Source organism: Plecotus auritus (genome assembly GCF_963455305.1).
Source record: "Plecotus auritus genome assembly, chromosome: 5".
Classification (NCBI taxonomy): domain Eukaryota; kingdom Metazoa; phylum Chordata; class Mammalia; order Chiroptera; family Vespertilionidae; genus Plecotus; species Plecotus auritus.
The window spans coordinates 178,243,782-178,262,482 of NC_137776.1; the positions used below are offsets into that span (position 1 = coordinate 178,243,782).

Genomic DNA, 18,701 nt, shown 5'->3' on the forward strand with positions numbered 1-18,701 from the left:
TTACACTTGGAGCCTCAAAGACAGCTGAAAAATGAGGGTAATTCTTCCTACCCCCCAGGATCACTGAGAGGACTTAGTGAGGTGACAATTTCTAGCAAATGCCTACCAGAACCACTGAACAAATGCTAGCTCCACTGCTTCTCCAAGTGAAAGGCATGCCGCTCGTGAGCTAAATACCTTTAGCTTCTTTAGTTCAAGTTGGTGATGTTGTAAAGAACGTTCACACTCATTCTTGCTTTCTTTAAGGAGTGCATTTTCTTGTTCCAGATCCCTCTGCAAAGTGAGAAAAGCATAGATAAAAAGAAAAGGTCTTTACCATATCGCCCCTGGGCACAGTCCTATCCCTTTGACAGGGAACCTTTAAAAATGCCCCCTCCCTTTTTTTGGGGAGATGAGTATGGGGTGGCGCAGAACCACCAGACAAACTCCTCACAAGAAAGAGGCACTTGATTCTGAAGCTCTGGAACAGGGGGAGGGGCCAGAGAAAGTAGAAGCCACTAGGGAAGAATATGAATTTCAGAAAGACTGGGAAGAAGCTGATGGGACTGGTCAGGGAGCCCCTGTGCAGCCCAAGGAAAAGGAGAAGCCATCTGTTTGGTGATTTTGTAAAAAGCAGCCTTTCTGTATGTAGTCTCCTGGGAAGGTGTCTAGTTGGAAAGATAAAAACTGCTCCCAAATGTGGTTCCCTAGTTCAGAGCGGGGCTGGTCTTCCTGTGAACCTGGTGCTGAGCAGCACAACCTCACTCCTTCCTTCACTCACCACCTGGCGCTCTGCAGCCGTCTGGTCAGCTGCCCGAGCCGTCTCGAGGGCAGCAAGCTGGGCCTCCAAAGCGTGGACGTGCTCCGTGCACTGCTGCTGCAGAGCCAGCACCTGCCGCTGTGCACGGCTGCTCTCCTGGTTTGCGGTGGCCTGTGGGGGTACCAGAGGATAGATATTCACAGGGACAATGGGGGCCTTATTCTGTTTCTCAGTGACCCAAAGATGGGTGTCCTATAGTAGGGGCTTAATCACAAGGCACAACAACAGCCTGTAATTATTGGAATCGAGGGTCTAGGTCAGTGGTCGGCAAACTCATTAGTCAACAGAGCGGCAAACCGCGGCTCGCGAGCCGCATGTGACTCGCAAGCCGCAGTTTGCCGACCACTGTCCTATACAAGCAACTCTCCTTTCTGACCTTCTCCAGCCTGGGTGCTGCCAGGGTCCCCATCTGCAGGCTCAGTGTACTGCCCCAGGCCCTGGTCTGCTCAGGAGCTGGCATCTGGGATGGGTCTTGGTGCTGGGGGGACAGCTCTGTCCTCCCTCATTGTACTCAGTGCTGCCCTCTATGGTGGCAGCTTTCCCCAAGGAGGCAGTATAACCCCATGATGAACTGGGCTTTGATCTGAGAAGGCTGCAGCCTGGTCTTTCTGAGCCTGCTTCCTCTAGAGCAAGTATGTCAAACTCCCGGCCCACAACGAATATTTTTGTGGCCCAGCCAATATAGCGGTATGTAAGAAACGTTTTAATAAAAATTTTGTAACTTAATTCTTACAACATCCTCTTATATTTAATTATTAATAACGAACTACAACATTCCCTAATGACTAATTACTATAATTGTGTTGCATTCATTTCCCTTATGCGCCTTATGCGCAGGCATACCATTTCTCTCCACTAATACTAGCAGCGAATATTTTAGCAGGCGATTGCCACATCATTAGTCTTGTACTGACTTGTTTGGTGTGAGCAACAGAAAATATTTCGCTTTCGGAGAACAAGAAATATAGGTTTATTTGCGTTACGCTTATTAATTTGTGCAGTTATTCAGTGTCTGGTAAGTTAATGTTCAAGAAAAAATATTAATTTTTATTAAAATGTTCTATTATTTTATGTTAACGATTACTCATTTCAGCCCTTTGTATTCAGCATGTCTCTATCAAAATAAACCTCCGTCGGTTCTATGAAAATTGAAGCTTTTGTTTTTTTTGCGGCCCACATAAACTTAAACCTTGTTTATTTGGCCCGTGTTAGCCTTTGCGTTTGACATGCTTGCTTTAGAGCAGGGGTCCTAAAACTTTTTAAACAGGGGGCCAGTTCACTGTCCCTCAGACCGTTGGAGGGCCGGACTATAGTTTAAAAAAAAAACTATGAACAAATTCCTATGTGCACTGCGGGCCTGGGACGAGTCGGCTGCTAAGCAGGACAGGCAGCGGCACCCGGCGGGCCGGATAAATGTCCTCAGCGGGCCGCATGTGGCCCGCGGGCTGTAGTTTGAGGACCCCTGCTCTAGAGGGTAACAGTGCATACCTCTTAGGTCTGCTGCAAGGACTAAATGAAAACACGTGCAGAGTACTTAGCACAGAGCCTGGGACAGGGTAACCATGCAACGAATGCCGTTTTTATTTCTCTAGTTGCTAACTCAACACCTCTCCTGAGGCTGTGACAACTGGCCAAGCCCTCGCCATCCTCTCCTCAAAGCTTGGACCTGTTCTCCACAGCCCTGGCTGCAAGCTGAGGTTTGACTGCCAGTGGAGTTACCACCTGTAACAGTCCCACAACTAGGCTGGGCCCTCCAGCCAGCGGTCAGGTGGGAATTAGCCAGTCCCTGCCTCTCTGGGTAACTCAGAGCCTCCAGCAGGCCTGACTCCTTCTACCTGCAGCTGCCCAGCTGCCCACACCCAGCACAAGTGTATATGAAGTCAGGCCCAGATACCATTCCAGAAGTTGGGGTAGCTGCAAAGGCAGAAGGGAAGGCATCGAGGGCCTAGACCACAGCAGCACAGTAGCTACTTACAAGCTCCTGAATCTGAGATTCCTGAGCGGCCACGGCGTCTCTGCTCTGTTTCAGCTTCTCTTCAGAGGCCTGCAGGCTCTGCTCTAGTTCTTTCACCTTAGTGGAAACAGAAGCATTCTTTTTTTGTTGTTGTTAGTCCTCACCTGAGGATATTTTTCCACTGATTTTTAGAGAGAGTAGAAGGGAGAGGGAGAGACATAGAGAAACATCAATGCAAGAGAAACACATCGATTGGTTACCTCCCACATGTGCCCCAACTGGGGCCGGGGAACAAGCCTACAAGCGAGGTATATGTCCTTGACTGGAATCGAAACCAGGACCTTTCAGTCCGCGGGTCGACGCTCTATCCACTGAACCAAACTGGCTAAGGCCAGAAGCGTTTTTTTGCTGGTGTGGCTCAGTTGGTTGGAGCGTCGTCCCATGGACCGGACGGTTGTGGGTTCGCTTCCCAGTCAGGGCCCATACGAGAGGCAACCAATTGGTGGGTATAGCTCTCTCACATCGATGTTTCTCTCTCTTCCTCCCTCTCCAAAATAAATTTAAAAAAGACAATCTAAAAAAAAAAGTTTCCTCATCTAAAAAAAAAAGCTGAGAGTAACAATAAATGGCTTTAAAGACTAAATTAATTTAAGTCAGAAATCAGGTACATAACTGAACATTTTACAGGAAAAAAATACCCATAAGTTTACTACTATAAAACACTATCATCCTAATGTCTTTTCTTCCAGTCTATTTCTATGACTTTTTAAAATAACTTTGTATACAATTCTAGTAAAACTGTATTTTTCCTCCTCACTCAAGTTTTCTTCTGTGTTTCTACATGGTCTGCAGACCTTAGATTATTTTCCCAAAGGATGCTTTGGAATTTCCTGCACTGCTGCCTCCTGTGTTGGCACTTGGGTTGTTTCCCATTTTCCCGTCCAAAATTGTACAGCAGTTAAAATATTTATGCAAATATTTTGACCTGGTTTGAATCACTTTCATAGGACAGATTTCCAGAAGTAGGATTACTGTTATGACACAATTTTGGTTTCATTCATTCACTGAATATCGACCAAGTCTGACTAGGATGTACCTGGCCCTGCACTAGGCTGGCCCAATGGACAGGATGATGACATACTGCCCAGCACTTAGCTAGGCCTAACTCTCCAATGGGCCATTATGATCTGACTCAAGCTACCTGCCAATTTCTCTTGTTTGTGGAATAATCTCTGCCCTTGGGGAACTTTACTATTAAAACAAGCACAAGAAGGTGGCAGCTTTGTCAAGGACAAGTGCCCAATTAGAAGAGAATGTTTTTAGGTCTCATGGTTCCTCAGATACATTCACATTACATGATTTCACTAAAACTACCCTATATGAACAGTGTGAGTACTTCCACAGAGGAGACCAGTAATGTTACTTGTCCATAATCATAAATGTTATTAGTGACAGAGCCAGGACTGAAACCTAGCTTTTTAAACTCCTGGGTTCGGAAAATATCTCCTCAAGTCCCTATTAGAGACACAACTCAAGAAAGATTTCAGATCCTCAAAGGTTAAATACAGAGCTACCACAGGTCCGGGCAAGTCCACTCCTAGGTATATACCTCAGAGAAGTGAAAGTGTGAACCCACACACAAAAACCTTGTTGGTGAAGCTACACTACTGTTCAAGCAGCATTTTCCACAATAGCCAAAAGATGGAAGCAACCCAAATTTCCAATGACAAATGAATAAACAAAATGTGGTACATCCATACAATGGAATAAAAGCCTTAAAATGGCTTATTCAGCCTTAAAAAGCAATAAAATTCTGACACATGGATAAACCTTGAGGACATTATGCTAAGTGAAATAAGTCAGACACTAAAGGACAAATAGTGTATTATTTCACTAATGTGAGGTACCTAGAGTCGAAAAATTCAGAAACAGAAAGTGAAATCATGGTTGCCAGGGGGCTGGGGAGAGGAGAGAATGGGAAATTACTGTTTCAATGGGTACCGAGTTTCAGTCTGAGAAGATGAAAAAGATCTGGAGATGGATGGTGGTGATGGCTGCACAACAATGGGAATGTGCTTAATGCCACTGAATGTATACCTAGAAACGGTTGAAATGATAAATTTTACATTACGTATATTTTAACACCACAATAAAAAATGGATATATATATATATATATATATATATATATATATATACAGAAATAAAATTGCCCTGGCCGGGTAGCTCAGCTGGCTAGAGCATCATCCCAATATGCCAAGGTTGCAGGTTTGATCCTCCATCAGGGCACATATAAGAATCAACCAATGAATGCATAAATAAGTGGAAAACAAATCGATGTTTCTCTCTCTCTCTCTAAAAAAAAATAAATAAATAAATTTTAAAAAATGGAATTATAATAAAACAAACAAAACTGTATTTAGAGAAAAATATACCTTAAAATATTTTATCAAGAAATAAGATTTTACAAAATGAGCTAAATTGCTATGGTTTGAAAGTCTGCGTCCCCTCTCCCAAATTCATATGCTGAGATCATGATGTGGGGCTTTTGGAGGTGCTTAGGTCATAAAGATAGAACCCTTGAGAATGGGATTAGGGCTCTCATTAAGGAGGCCCCACAGAGATCCTTTGTTCCTCCCACCACTTCACACTTCTTAAACTGGCAAAAGAAAATGCTGGGAAATGCCAATGTTGGAAAAGCCCTCAGATACAAGAAACCCCGGGCATGCTGGGGGACTAGAGCCAGGAGCAGCCCTGCTGGGAACATCCTTATCCTATTTAGTCACATTAGGTCACATGCATTCTCTCTCCTCCTTAAGGTGACAGGGATAAGGATGTTCACTGCAGTGTAATCTGTGGTGACAGGAAGAAGGCAATCTGTATGTCTATCATCTAGTACAGGGGTCCTCACACTACGGCCCACGGGCCACATGCGGCCTGCCGAGGACATTTATCCGGCCCGCTGGGTGCCGCTGCCTGTCCTGCTTAGCAGCCGACTTGTCCCGGGCCCGCAGTGTGCATAGGAATTTGTTCATAGTTTTTTTTTTAAACTATAGTCCGGCCCTCCAACGGTCTGAGGGACAGTGAACTGGCCCCCTGTTTAAAAAGTTTGAGGACCCCTGATCTAGTAGATAACTACAAAGTAGAGTAGGTAAGTACAGTGATGTGGACACAGACAGAAGATGGAGCAGCTGAAGCTAAGAGAAGACTATGCATAGCTATATCATTTACATAAATTAGCACACAAAACAATGCCACACACCCAACAATAGAAGGATTTCTATTAACCATGTCAGAATAGTTTCCTATGGGAGGAAGAGAAATGGAGATAAAAGGGAACAAACAAGAAGACAACTTTGTGTGGAACAATGACTATAATGTGACAAATGAAGAAAATGACTAATTCAACTCAATATAAGAGCCAAAAAACAGTCCCTTCAAAAGAAAACCTTTGACCCAAGGGGATTCTCAGCCACAACCAAGTCATCCAACCAGGTTACCACCCAGACAATGCGATCACTGGCAGTGAGGTCAATACCCGCGTCTCCAGGATGTCAATGGCCTTGGCCTGGCTGCTTCTGGCTGCCAAGAGCTGCTGTCTGGTATCCTCCAAATTCTGCTCAGCAACTGTTTTCTGTAAGTGGAAAAAGAGTAAAAGAAAATAGTCATTTCTTCATTGAATAAATATTTACTGATATCCACAACATAACTATGATTTGTGTAAGTCTCAAGGGACACAAATACATTAAGATAAAATTCACATATCATCAAGTATACACAGATAAATTAGACACAGTCCTTTGACATTGTGGCTAGGGCAAAACAATTCTATCTAATAGAGGGAATATGCTAATTGACCCTCACGCCATCACAAAGCTGGCAGTGCCCACAGCCAATAAGGAGGGAATATGCTAATTGACTGCCATGCCCTCAAAGATGGCGGCGCCCAGTCCCCTCAGCCCCGCCACCCAGGGTCAGCCTGAGGCGCAGGCAAGCCTCGGATGGCGGCTGCCCAGCCATCCAGGGCCGCTTGAGGCTCAGGTAACCAGGGCCGGTCGAGGCTTGTGCTGCCGGCAGTGGCAGCAGCAGAGGTGTGATGGGGGCATCGCCTTCCATGATCGCCGGGTTGCTTCCCACCCCTGAGGGCTCCCAGACTGTGAGAGGGGGCAGGCCGGGCTGAGGGACCGCCCCCTCCAGTGCATGAATTTTCATGCACCGGGCCTCTAGTTATATAATAGAATGCAATAGTGCCCACAAGAAGGAGTACAGAGCAGGATATGCTCATGGCCTCAGGGAAATGGGAGGCTTCATAATTCATGGTGGCCAGGGATGGGAGGTGGGGTGTGGGTGGGGGGCAGCATCCAGACAGAGGGATGACCAATGAAGGTGGAAACAGCCTGGGACATTTGGAAGCTACAACTTGCTAAAAGATAAAGTGATGGTGGGCTCAAGTCAAGAAACAAGACTAGAAAGTGAGGCAAAGGGCAAGATCATGAGAAGCTTTTTATGCTGCAGAAAGGAGCTTGAATTTAATTCTGAAGGCAATATTTTTCAAAGTGGAGTTGTCTAAACATTGGCATTAAAACTTACTTGGGGGGTATTAAACTTGAGGCTTTACTCCAGGCATCAGAATTTCCGATGGTAGGGCCAGAGATATATACTTTAAACAAATTCCCTAAGTAGCTATTATACACACTAAACATTATAATAATGATGATGGCACAATAATGATTATTATACTAACTAGAGCCCGGTGCACAATTCACGCACCAGTGGGGTCCCTCAGCCTGGCCTGCACCCTCTCGCAATCTGGGACCCCTCAGGGGATGTCGGACTGCCCGATCCCCGCAGGCCAGGCCAAGGGACCCCACTGGTGCATGAATCGGTGCACCGGGCCTCTAGTATGCATAAGGTATTTGGTTAATCTCTTCCTGCACTCTCCACTCCCCCACTTCCCTCTGAGATTCATCAGTCTGTTCCATGTTTCCTTGCCTGTGCATTGAGCGTCTGCCCCCTGGTGGTCAGTGCATGTCATAGCTATGGTCAAATGGTCGAAAGGTCGCTTAGGATTTTATATACATAGCCTAGAGGCCCATTATACAAAATTTGTGCATGGGTAGGGTCCCTAGTGGCTGCCGGCTGCCGGCCGGGGCCTTCCTTCATTCCACGCCACCCCCTGGTTGTCAGCACACGTCATAGCAAGTGATCGAACTCCCAGTCAGTCGAACTCCCGAGGTGACACTTTGCATATTAGGCTTTTATATATATAGAAGATAGCTGAATTATATCAAGACCCTACTATGTTCTAAGCCTCATTTTAACCACTTCACATATTGTAACTCATTTAATCCTAATAACAACTCTATGTATTTGGTTACAATTAATAACCCTATTTTACAGAGGAAAAATAAACACAAAGCAATTACATAATTAGCTTTAAGTCACAAACCAATAAATAGAATACAGTAGGTCCTCGGGTTACATCGGAGATCTGTTCCTACAGTGCAATGTAACGTGATTTTCCCCATTAAGTTGGAATCCACCTACATAAGCACCTACGTCACTCACATGGAGCACATACACAGCAGTAATGAAGTGAAACAGTAAAGAAAAATTTAAAAGAAAGATAACAATTCCTGACGTTTACTTGTGGTAAATAAATAATAAAAACATAAAGCACATATGTACATACGTCGAAATGACCAAACTTTTTTTTTTATAAATACTGTAAATGGGAGATGGCAATGTAACCACAAAACGACATTAAGTCGAGTCCGATGTAACCCAAGGACTGCCTGTAGGTGAGATACAAACCTAGTCTGGTTCTAGAAATCAATCTACACTCTAGAACCCACATTATACTCGTTGTGGATTGTAGGGGAATTGTGTAAGGTCTTTAAGTTTAGGAAGATCACTTTGGCAATAACTTTGACAGAGGGTGAAGGAGGAGAGACTGATGTTGGGTAGGCCAGTCTGGAGACTTCTAATATGGACTAGGCCAGTGGTTGGCAAACTTATTAGTCAACAGAGCGGCAAACCACGGCTCTCACTGGACTAGGCTATAGTGGCAGGGGAGATAGAGGTATTTAGTGGAAATTAGACAGAAAGTGAGGGTGTAATCTAGGCCCAAGGCCTTGGCTTTGTCACCTTTATCATGGTGAGGCCAATCACTGGTAAACAAGAGGAAAAGGAGTGGAATATAGGCAATGAGCTCAGACCTGATGAGAAAGCAAGTTCATCTACATCACTGACCTGGGCAAAAGGTAAGTCTTCTCAATAGCCTCCTCTCAGCTAAGGAGAGTCCACTTGCTGCCCAAGGCAATTGTGCTGAAGCCAAAGGCAGATGGTAACAGATGGTTCCTTGGCCAATGGAAAGTGCAAAAGGGAGGAGGAGAGCAAAGCAATAAGACAAGACAGTCCAGGTGGAGTAAATCCCTAGGTGGGCTGATTGGTGATCAGGATGCTCTTTGTTCACAGGCATCTCTGAGTAAAGCTTTCCCTGAGGAAAACATGTCCCACACAGGTGACATGAGACTCTCTCTGCTGTAAGCAGGACAATCAAAAGTTGGAGAGAGTGCTCTTCTCACCAAGCTGTTTGCAAACTCTCAGGACCTGAAACTTTAGGATTTTATGAAATCACCTTCCCCACATTGGCTGGCCCAGAGAGAGCTAATTACCTCTTTCAGGAGTTCCTGCACATGTTCTTCTCCTGATAAGTTCTGCTCCAGTCTCTTCTCTAAGGACGTGACTTTCTCCTGCAAATGTGTGATGAGTTTTTCTTTCTCTTGAGTTTCAGCAGTGACCTGCAGGTGAAAGCAGAGATTACATTACACCGTAAATACCCTCTCCCTCCCTTCTGGTCCCCCTCGAGGACCATTGCGTTTCCCAGAAATTCTGTTCTCAACTGCATGCCAGAAGAATATATTGCCAGGAAATCTTCCCTGAAAATGGGACATAGAAGATACAAAATCAGAACCCAGCACCACTTTGGCAACCAGTTCAGACTTAATGCAGCAGCAAGAGACAAATGCCTGCCCCAAGCAACCCACAACTTGGGAACGAGCAATGTTCTTACCTACGTGGAATCTAGCCAGGACCCTGGGAAGATGCTTCTCCTCCTTAAAATAACTCAGTTGTATTGTGATCTACTAGCTAAATGAATGCTTTTCCTCACACTCTCAACAAGCAAGTGTTTAATCCTATTAATGCACAGTCCAACAGGACCTGCATCTTTATCCCATTAGTCAAATCCAGCAGAGATAATCCCATGCAAGAAGCTCCCAGCCAGCCTACAATAACCTACAGCGCTCCATGAGGCTGGATGAGGCAATGGTGATGCCAATCAGCTGCCTTAAGGCCAAAGAGAGAAGTTGTAAAAGAAATGATGATATACACCCTGGCTCACAGCACAAGGACCACAGAGCGCCGTTGTGCATCTCACACCGTATCCCCAACCTGGGTCCCCTCCTAGAACTTTACTTACCTTTTTATTTTTTGTTCTATTTACCTTTTGCAAATCAATGGAAAGCTGCTGAATGAATGCTTGGAGCTCTTGTTCCTTTTGCTCCAGGGCTGTGATCTTATTTTCTGCACCTGTTGTTGAAGCTGTCACAAGATCTCTTCATTGAAAGAAAGCAGACAATGAATAAATTTGGATATCTCATCTAAGAAACTCTCTTCCACAGGAAGAACACAGCTGTTTCTTTATATGTCCGGGCTGCAAACATTTGCCATGTGAAGATTAGAAAAAATGGAGAAAACTCCTTAGTTCGCTCTCTGAAGCAGAAGCCCAAAGAGAAAAATTCCACCCAGATTTAAGCAAGATCTTCTGTCTGTGGTTTCTCAATAGCTTACAAACTAAAACACACTAAATTTCTCAGCAGAATTGGAGGGGCTCTGAGCATAGGCAGGGGAAGGGGAATAAGGATGTGTGTGTGTTTTTTTTTAGGGGGGGCGGTCCTAAGCCCTAGGCAGATAAGGACAAGCCCATAAGCCTTTGCCAGAACTGAGATCAGAAAGTATTGCAATGAGTAATGGGGAATGGTGGGCAGGTTCTAGCCAGAGCTACACTAACACCACTTCCCATGGGCCCCACAGACCAAGCAAGAACCTCTGCTCTTCCAGCGTTGAGCAGTGTCTCTGCAATTCTTCTAGCTTCTGTCTCAAGTCTGACGACAGCTGATTGGAGGTCATCAACTCCTCCTGGGTTCGACTAAGTTCTCTGGTTTGTGCCTCCAACTCTTGCTCCATTTTCCCCAGACTTTCTTCTTTTTTTAAAAGCTGACACAAAGACAAAGATTTTCTTTAAAAAAAAATCTGGACCAATAAGCCAAACTTGTGAGCTTCTGAGTGGCCTTATATGCCCAGTAGTGAAAAAGAAAGAAAATAAAATGAAACAGAACTTTTCCACTTTAATAAATTGAAAAATATCCTATATAATAAAAGCATAATATGCAAATTGTCCCCTCAACTGGGAGTTTAATCAGGAGTTCAACCAGGGGCTGGGGCTGGGGGTGGCAGGCGGCTGGGGGAAGGGAGGCACCCTGGCTGGCAGCCAGCAGCCACTAGGGACCCTACCCATGCATAAATTTCGTGCACTGGGCCCCTAGTATAAATATAATTAATATCAAAGACTACTGGGGTATGTTTGTCAGCACTTAGAGGGTGATGACTAGCAAAATCAGAACAATGAATAATCTATTCAGCATTTAGCTACTAAAACAAAAATGCGCACCATGTGTTTTACTTTACTTAGTTCCTGCTGCTGGAACCCCTCTAATTCATCCACTTCATCTCTCCTTTGGAAAAGATTCAAACTCTGGTTCTTCATTTCCTGTAACTGAGCTGTCAGAAACCTTTTCTCCTATTTGGAAGAAGATATCAACTCAGGCAACTAAGACATTAAAATAATATTATGTAAGCAGAATTCTTAATAAAAACCTCTTGTCAGTAGACAAGAAAACATTAATAGGAAGCTTTACAGTAATATGATCAATATGGCATTAATTTTTTAAGTTAAAAAATAAATGTTTTAAATGACAGTTGCGAATAAGAGCAATAAGAACAATAATTACTTAACACTTTAAAATCTTAAGTTTGATTAACAATTCCAGATATCCATTTTACATGTTTATTCCCAGTGAGAGAGCTCAACTGGCTGAATAACATTAATAACTGGAGTAAGAGATTGAATGCCCTGACAAAACTAGATGCATTTAAGTAGAACGGATTTCAATGAGCAAGTCAACAAAAATTAGACATGACTGATTTCAGCAGATTACAATTTACTAAATGGTAACTTCTCAAGATGGATTCTCTCTTTTTTTTTTTTGTTCCTCTCCCCTCCCCGCCCCACAACCAAGATAGATTCTCTTAAGGACAAACCCTGCTGTTGCAGTTTCCAATTCTTGATTGAAAAGAAATTAAAACAGTCTATAAAAAATAACATTTCCAAAAATCACAGTGGCTTCAAAGACCTAGGTGTCTCTAGTTTTTCCATGTCTAAAATACTTTCCAATCCCTCCTTTGAATGGGGAGGGGTGAAGAGAGAGAATCTCCTCAGTGAACTGAAGTAGGTTTTATTTAGTTCAGTCCTATATGGATGCCCCTTTTCCACAATTTTAAAAGACAAAAAAAAATAGTCCAATGAGAATTTCAATTGCTACAATCTTAAGTTTCTTATGATAAGAAAACTTTGACCTAGTCTATACCACCATGTTTAAGAAGACCATCAACACCATGGTTAGAACTTTTTTTTTCTTTAAAGAAATTTTTTTCTTTTCTTTTTTTAGAGAGAGAGAGGAAGGGAAAGGAAGAGAGAAAGAGAAAATGAAGCATCCATTCGCTGCCTCCTGCACAACCCCTACGAGGGATCAAGCCCGCAACCCGGGCATGTGCTCTGACCTGGAATCAAACCAGCAACCTATCAATCTAAGAAATAATTTTTCTACCATGAAGAGTAACTTAGGAGTACTCAATGAAAACAAGGAATGAATAAAGTAGCAACATATAATTCAGGCTCAGGGTGTTGACAATTGATTATTTTAAATTAAAATGTTTTTCTAATTGTAGGCTTGAAATTTCATCTTACTGTTCATGTTTGGGAGCCAGGAATGCATTACTTAAGCATCTACACAGTGTCAGAAAAGCTGTGGTGCTGGAATAATAAATTTTCCTCATCTGTGTCTAGCCAAGAGGTTCTCTTATGTGCTCAATGCTGAACTTGGAGAAATGCACTCCTTTCACTGTCTCCTCCGAAAGTGTTCCTAATGCCACCACAGTGTTAGTTAGGGTCCCAGCAGGAGACAGATGGCAGACTCAGGTTAGGTATTTTGAGAAGAGTTTAATAAAGGGACTTTTCAAAGCTGTGGGCAGAGTTACAAAATCCAAAAGAGAAAATGTGTTAGTAACAGATGGACGTGAAGGGACAAAGGGATGAAGAGGTTACAAGAAACCTAGAGAAAGAAACTATGTCAAGAGGGTAAACCAAAGATCCAACTAAAGCTGTGACCTTTGGCCATGGGATACAACTAACCCGAAGGGATCCCACATGGAGAAGGTTGGGGAAATGAACACTCTGAGTCCACTCTTCCTCCTCACATAGTTCTTTTAGTGTTTCCCACTGGCGGAACCCAATCAGAAGCAAAAGGGCAATGGAGCCCTGCTGATGCAGGTCCCATCAGCCTTCACGTACACAGAGAAAGTTAAGAGAGGGTTGGAGAGCATACTGGGCGGGGCATGCCCACCAACAAAAGGTTAAGACATGAGTTTTTCACATCAATGTGTAATCATCTAGTACCCTGCTCCCAAGAGGTATTAGATATCAGTACACTGGGTACTGCAGAATCCATTTTCTAAGCTCCGCAGAGGAGACCCACAGTCAGAATGAGACAAAATTAAAGATGAACTAACCTTTTCAAGCTGCTCCACTTTTTGTGACCATTCCTAAGGCAAAAGAACAAAAAAAAGTACAGTTTCCAGGGAAGAGTATCAATAATATCAAGATTTTCAGAAAACAAAACAACCTACCCCACCCCCAAAGCAACCCACCAAACAAACAAAATAGCGAATTGAAAAACAAACAAACAAACACATGAAGTTGTCTTAATATGAAGAAAGCCATACCCTGTTTGGCTCAGTGCATAGAGCGTCGGCCTGCAGACCAAAGGGTCCCGGGTTCGATTCCGGTCAAGGGCACATACCTCAGTTGCAGGTTCCTCCCTGGCCAGGGCCTGGTCAGGGTGTGTGTAAGAGGCAACCAATTGATGTGTTTCTCTCACATGGATGTTTCTCTCTGTCTTTCCCTCTCTCTTCCACTCTATCTAAAAATCAATGGAAAAATATCCTTGGGTGAGGAGTAAAAAAAGAAAGAAAGAAAGAAAGCTAAGAGTCCTAAAAAGAAGAAAATGAACTTTTTTTTTCTTTTCTTTTTTTTTTCTAAAATATTTTTTATTAATTTTTTACAGAGAGGAAGAGAGAGGAGAGGGATAGAGAGCTAGAAACATTGATGAGAGAGAAACATCAATCAGCTGCCTCCTGCACACCTCCTACTGGGGATGTGCCCGCAACCAAGGTACGTGCCCTTGACCGGAATCGAACCCGAGACCTTTCAGTCCGCAGGCCGACGCTCTATCCACTGAGCCAAACCGGTTTCGGCAGAAAATGAACTTTTTATAAAACTCTAGAATACAAATATAAGCCTGCAGATTTTTACTAAGTAGAGCACCCAAACAAAACTCTCTGTGCTGTTTGGATGCAGCTTTCCAGCTTATTCCTGAGTGGTTTTCCATGATTACTATCATAACTTCTTGGGATGAGTAGCTGGGACCAGCTGAGTTGGTAACTTTGTAATTGATGTTTAGAAATTAATTTACTAAAGGGGAAGGTCTTCAGTAGCTCCTAATAATCATTTTCCTTCTCATCTTGATTTTACCAATATGCTTTATGCATCTGGTATAAGTTCATGGAAAAGGGATTATGCCGGTTATTCACAAATCCCTGAACAGGGGAAAAATATCCACTGGTACAAAAGGCCATATCCCAATGCCTACCATCAGAATCTACCAATTTTAGATTTCTTAATTTATATAAACTCATACCATCATAGTTAGCCACTAAGTACAGTACTGGTGAATGATTTTTTTTCTGGTTAGTAATGTCCTAGAAGACAAATGCAAACTTTAAAACCAACCAATCAACCAACCCACCTACTGTAGGTAAAGTATATGTTTTCTGTTTGGCTTTGTTTTTTGTTAATCCTCGCCCAACCATATATATATGTATATATGTGTGTATATATATATATGTATATATGTAGATGTATATATTTACATATATACATATATATATTTTAAATCTTCATCCGATATTTTCCCATTGATTTTTTTTAGAGGTGGGAGGGAGAAGGGGGAGAGAGAGAGACACATCAATTGGTTGTCTCCCGCATGCCCCTAACTGAGGGGTATGCGGGAGGACTGAGTCTGCAACCAAGGTACATTGCCCTTGACCAAGAAGTGAACCTGAGACCTTTTGGTGTATGGGCCAATGTTCTAGCCACTGAGCTAAACCGGCTAGGGCTATACATTATTTAAATGCAACATAATAAATTGACCCCCATCTTAAAAAAAATCAGGATTATCATTATAATATCTTGATGCTTATCTTAAATTTAAAATGCCATTGCACAAAATATACAGCATTATTTTCCTTTCTTATTGTTATTCATTCAGCATCTTTCAATGGATAATTCTAATGAGATTATAGGAATTCCCTTCTGTCTAGCTAGCTGAAGCTGAAGAAATTTGGGAACAAAGATTGTAAGAACTATGTACATCATGGATGATGGCTAGCTTGACATCATCTTCTCCACTGTCAAAGGCAAGTTTGCATGTAGGCTTTGAGACAGGTTTTGAGAGGACAGAGATCTTTTTCCTTGTCTTGGGCTCGCTATCAGACTATGGACGCACAATTTCCCTTCTCCATTTTACAAAGCTACACAGTTGCAGAATGACAATCTCACATTCTGGACATACTTCATGATTATAACTGTAAAGTTTCTTGATAATATCCAACCCTGAGGCCAAATGAAATCTCAAAAAACATACAGGTTGGGGCAAAAGTAGACCTACAGTTGTTTGTAAGGAAAATACAACAATAATAATTAATAATACAAGAAACTGTTACACGAACTCACAACTGTAAACCTACTTTTGCCTCACCCTGTATATAGCATTTCTTTTCTCCTAGGTTGTAAATATTTTCTACCAGGTTTAGGTCATGATTTAAAAAAAAAATCATGCCCCAAATGAAATCTTTTCGCCAGTCTTGGGCAACGTCAAATATAAAATACCTGGTCCTTTCTGGCTAATGCCAAAGCCTGTTCTTCTGCCATTTTGGCTCTGTTGGCTTGGAATGTCTCATTCTGCTCTTGAAATTTCCGCATGGAAGCTGTTAACAAAGAGGCTCTATTTGAGGTATGGAAACATTTCAGAAACAGCATCACAAATAACCCATGTGATTACTTTACAATTGTCACCTAACAAAAAGGCCAAGGTCACATAAATGAATTATGAGACTGGGAAAAACCTGATCCATCTCAACTTTCCCAGAATCGTTTGGCCTTAGTAATAGACCACCATTTTTGTTTATCTGTTTCCTGTTGTTTTTGTAATAATCAAGTATATACATTTAGGAAGATGCCAAAAGGTAACTTTTAAATGGTATAATAAAAGAACACTGACTGAGTTAGGTAAGGTGCAAGAAAACACCAATGCTGTTGCTAAATGATGGCTATTATCAATTTATAGAATTAAAAAGAAAAACAAAAATCAAAACAAAGCAACACACAAAAATATTTCACTTTGTTTTCCTTTAAAAATTTTTTTTTAGTATATATCAACTGAAAATAACTTTCTACTTCCGTTAGCATTTTCTTTGATTGGACCAAAGAATACCATATGATTTAGGGTAGAATAAACAAAATGTTTGTTCTATTGTTGGAGGAGGAGTGATGACAGCTAGAGATTTCCCTCAGTTTCTGAACACAGTAGGAATGCAGCTATGGCTAGAACCAAGTCTCCTGATTTAGATCCCAGGGCCAGGCATTAGATTTTACCAATAAACTGGTCAACTGGATGGACACAGCTTCCTTCTCCTAAGAAACATGCCCATAAGGCAACATGCCCATAAATACGAGTTATATGTACTAAATATCAAACAAATGTTATATCAACCTGATTAAGAAATACTGGATACTACTCATAAGATAAAGATTTGAGCTGTGACAAAGTTAAAAAACTTAATCATACACAACTGTTTCATTTAAAAAAACTAAACCCTAAAAATATTGGGGGGAAAAAAACATGAAAAAAAATACGTACAATCCTGGTGTTTTTCTAATGCAATTTCAAGCTTCTCTTTTATCTTCTGCAAGTTTCGGACCTGTTCAGCATAGTCTTGGGTGAGGAGGGTGACGCACATACCAGGAATGGACAAACATCAGGAAAGGAAGTTAATTAAACAAAAAAATGAATGAAAATGATGATGATTTTTTCAGCCTGAAAACTATTCCTGGTAAGGATAGCTAGGCAGACAGCCTCCAAATAACAATGAACAAGACAGGCAAACAGGTAGTACAGACTATCCAAGGTGTAAATGGTGAATACGAATAAGCAGCTTTGTTTAGCCTTGATAAAGAACAAGAATTGGTCCTGGATTGGTCATCAGAAATGCCCTGCTATGAAAACCAGTATCATCTCATTACTTAATTTCAAATCTCAGTTTTCACTTCCCCTTCCAGTCTTAGCAGGATAGATCAAAGGGAACTCCCTAAATAGGTACAGTCCATACAACTGAGTAACAGTGGTGAGGACACTAGCAGACACCTTACCACAGTACTGCCTTTATAGTGTAAATGCTTCATGTTCTAGAAGTCTGCTTCCTTTCCACACAGGAACTGAGCTGCCTATGGCATTTTAACGGTGAAAGTCAGAATTAATTACCTGAGTGACCAAAAAAGATAGTACAGTATAGTGGAAAAGTAGACGACAGGCTTTAGTTCAAATCCCAACTCTGTCAGTCCTTAAGCAAATGATTGATCCCAAGTATTAGTTTCTTCATTTATTAAATGATCATATTAAGAGTACCTACCTCAAAGGATGCATTAGATAATAAACCATTTTATATGCCTTATGCACCTAGCACACAGTGCTCCATAAATGGGAGCTGCTATTGTTATTCATACTGAGCCTGTTGGAAAATACCCGGGAATATGCGAGCTCAGTAAATGTCAGTTCTTTCCCCTGTCCCTTCCTCTCTAACGTAAGTCAAGCTCAGACTATTCTTCCTTCTATATTAGGGAGGGTACAGGTCATTTTATAGTTTCCCCACAACATTAAACAAATGTGCAGTTATTTCACCTGTGTTACTGATACTATTTACACCAGAGGGTAAGAGGACAGTAAAAACTGAGTTTAAAGCAGACTGTAATTAAGAATATGGACTCTAGCCCAGCTGGCATGGCTCAGTGGTTGAGCATCAACTTATGAACAAGATCACGATTCGATTCCCAGTCAGGGCATACGCCTGGGTTGCGGGCTCAATCCCCAGTGTGGGGCATGCAGCAGGCAGTCAATCAATGATTCTCTCTCATCATTGATGTTTCTATCTCTCTCTCCCTTTCCCTTCCTCTCTGAAATCAATAAAAATATTTTTTTTAAAAGAGTATAGACTCTAGTATCAAGCAAATCCGGACTTGGATCCCAGCTCTACCACCCACTACTTGGGTGACCTTAACCTTGCTATGTCTAATAAGGCTACAGTGAGGACAAAATGATAATAAACTAACTAGAAATTGGGAGTACATTATGGACCTTTGATAACTGAACAAACACAGAGATGTCACATAAAATTTGGGGAATTTTGCAGTCTACTGCTTTCACTCCAATAAAAT

General features: G+C 42.1%; 1 protein-coding gene across 3 annotated transcripts in view; it reads right to left on the reverse strand.

The window, feature by feature from the left end:
- The window catches only part of GOLGA1 (golgin A1), a 41,764-nt gene that overhangs the window by 15,784 nt on the left and 7,279 nt on the right, over positions 1 to 18,701 (reverse strand). For 2 of the 3 annotated variants that reach the window (XM_080669656.1, XM_080669657.1), the window contains exons 5-15: positions 17,131 to 17,205; positions 16,101 to 16,198; positions 13,664 to 13,696; positions 11,487 to 11,615; positions 10,863 to 11,032; positions 10,260 to 10,371; positions 9,430 to 9,555; positions 6,291 to 6,386; positions 2,775 to 2,870; positions 761 to 910; positions 178 to 273 (exon numbers count right to left, since the gene is read on the reverse strand). In XM_080669656.1, the coding sequence (XP_080525782.1) occupies positions 178 to 273; positions 761 to 910; positions 2,775 to 2,870; positions 6,291 to 6,386; positions 9,430 to 9,555; positions 10,260 to 10,371; positions 10,863 to 11,032; positions 11,487 to 11,615; positions 13,664 to 13,696; positions 16,101 to 16,198; positions 17,131 to 17,205 (1,181 nt within the window). The remainder of the gene's footprint in view (positions 1 to 177; positions 274 to 760; positions 911 to 2,774; positions 2,871 to 6,290; positions 6,387 to 9,429; positions 9,556 to 10,259; positions 10,372 to 10,862; positions 11,033 to 11,486; positions 11,616 to 13,663; positions 13,697 to 16,100; positions 16,199 to 17,130; positions 17,206 to 18,701) is intronic. The other variant, XM_080669658.1, reaches the window with a different exon arrangement.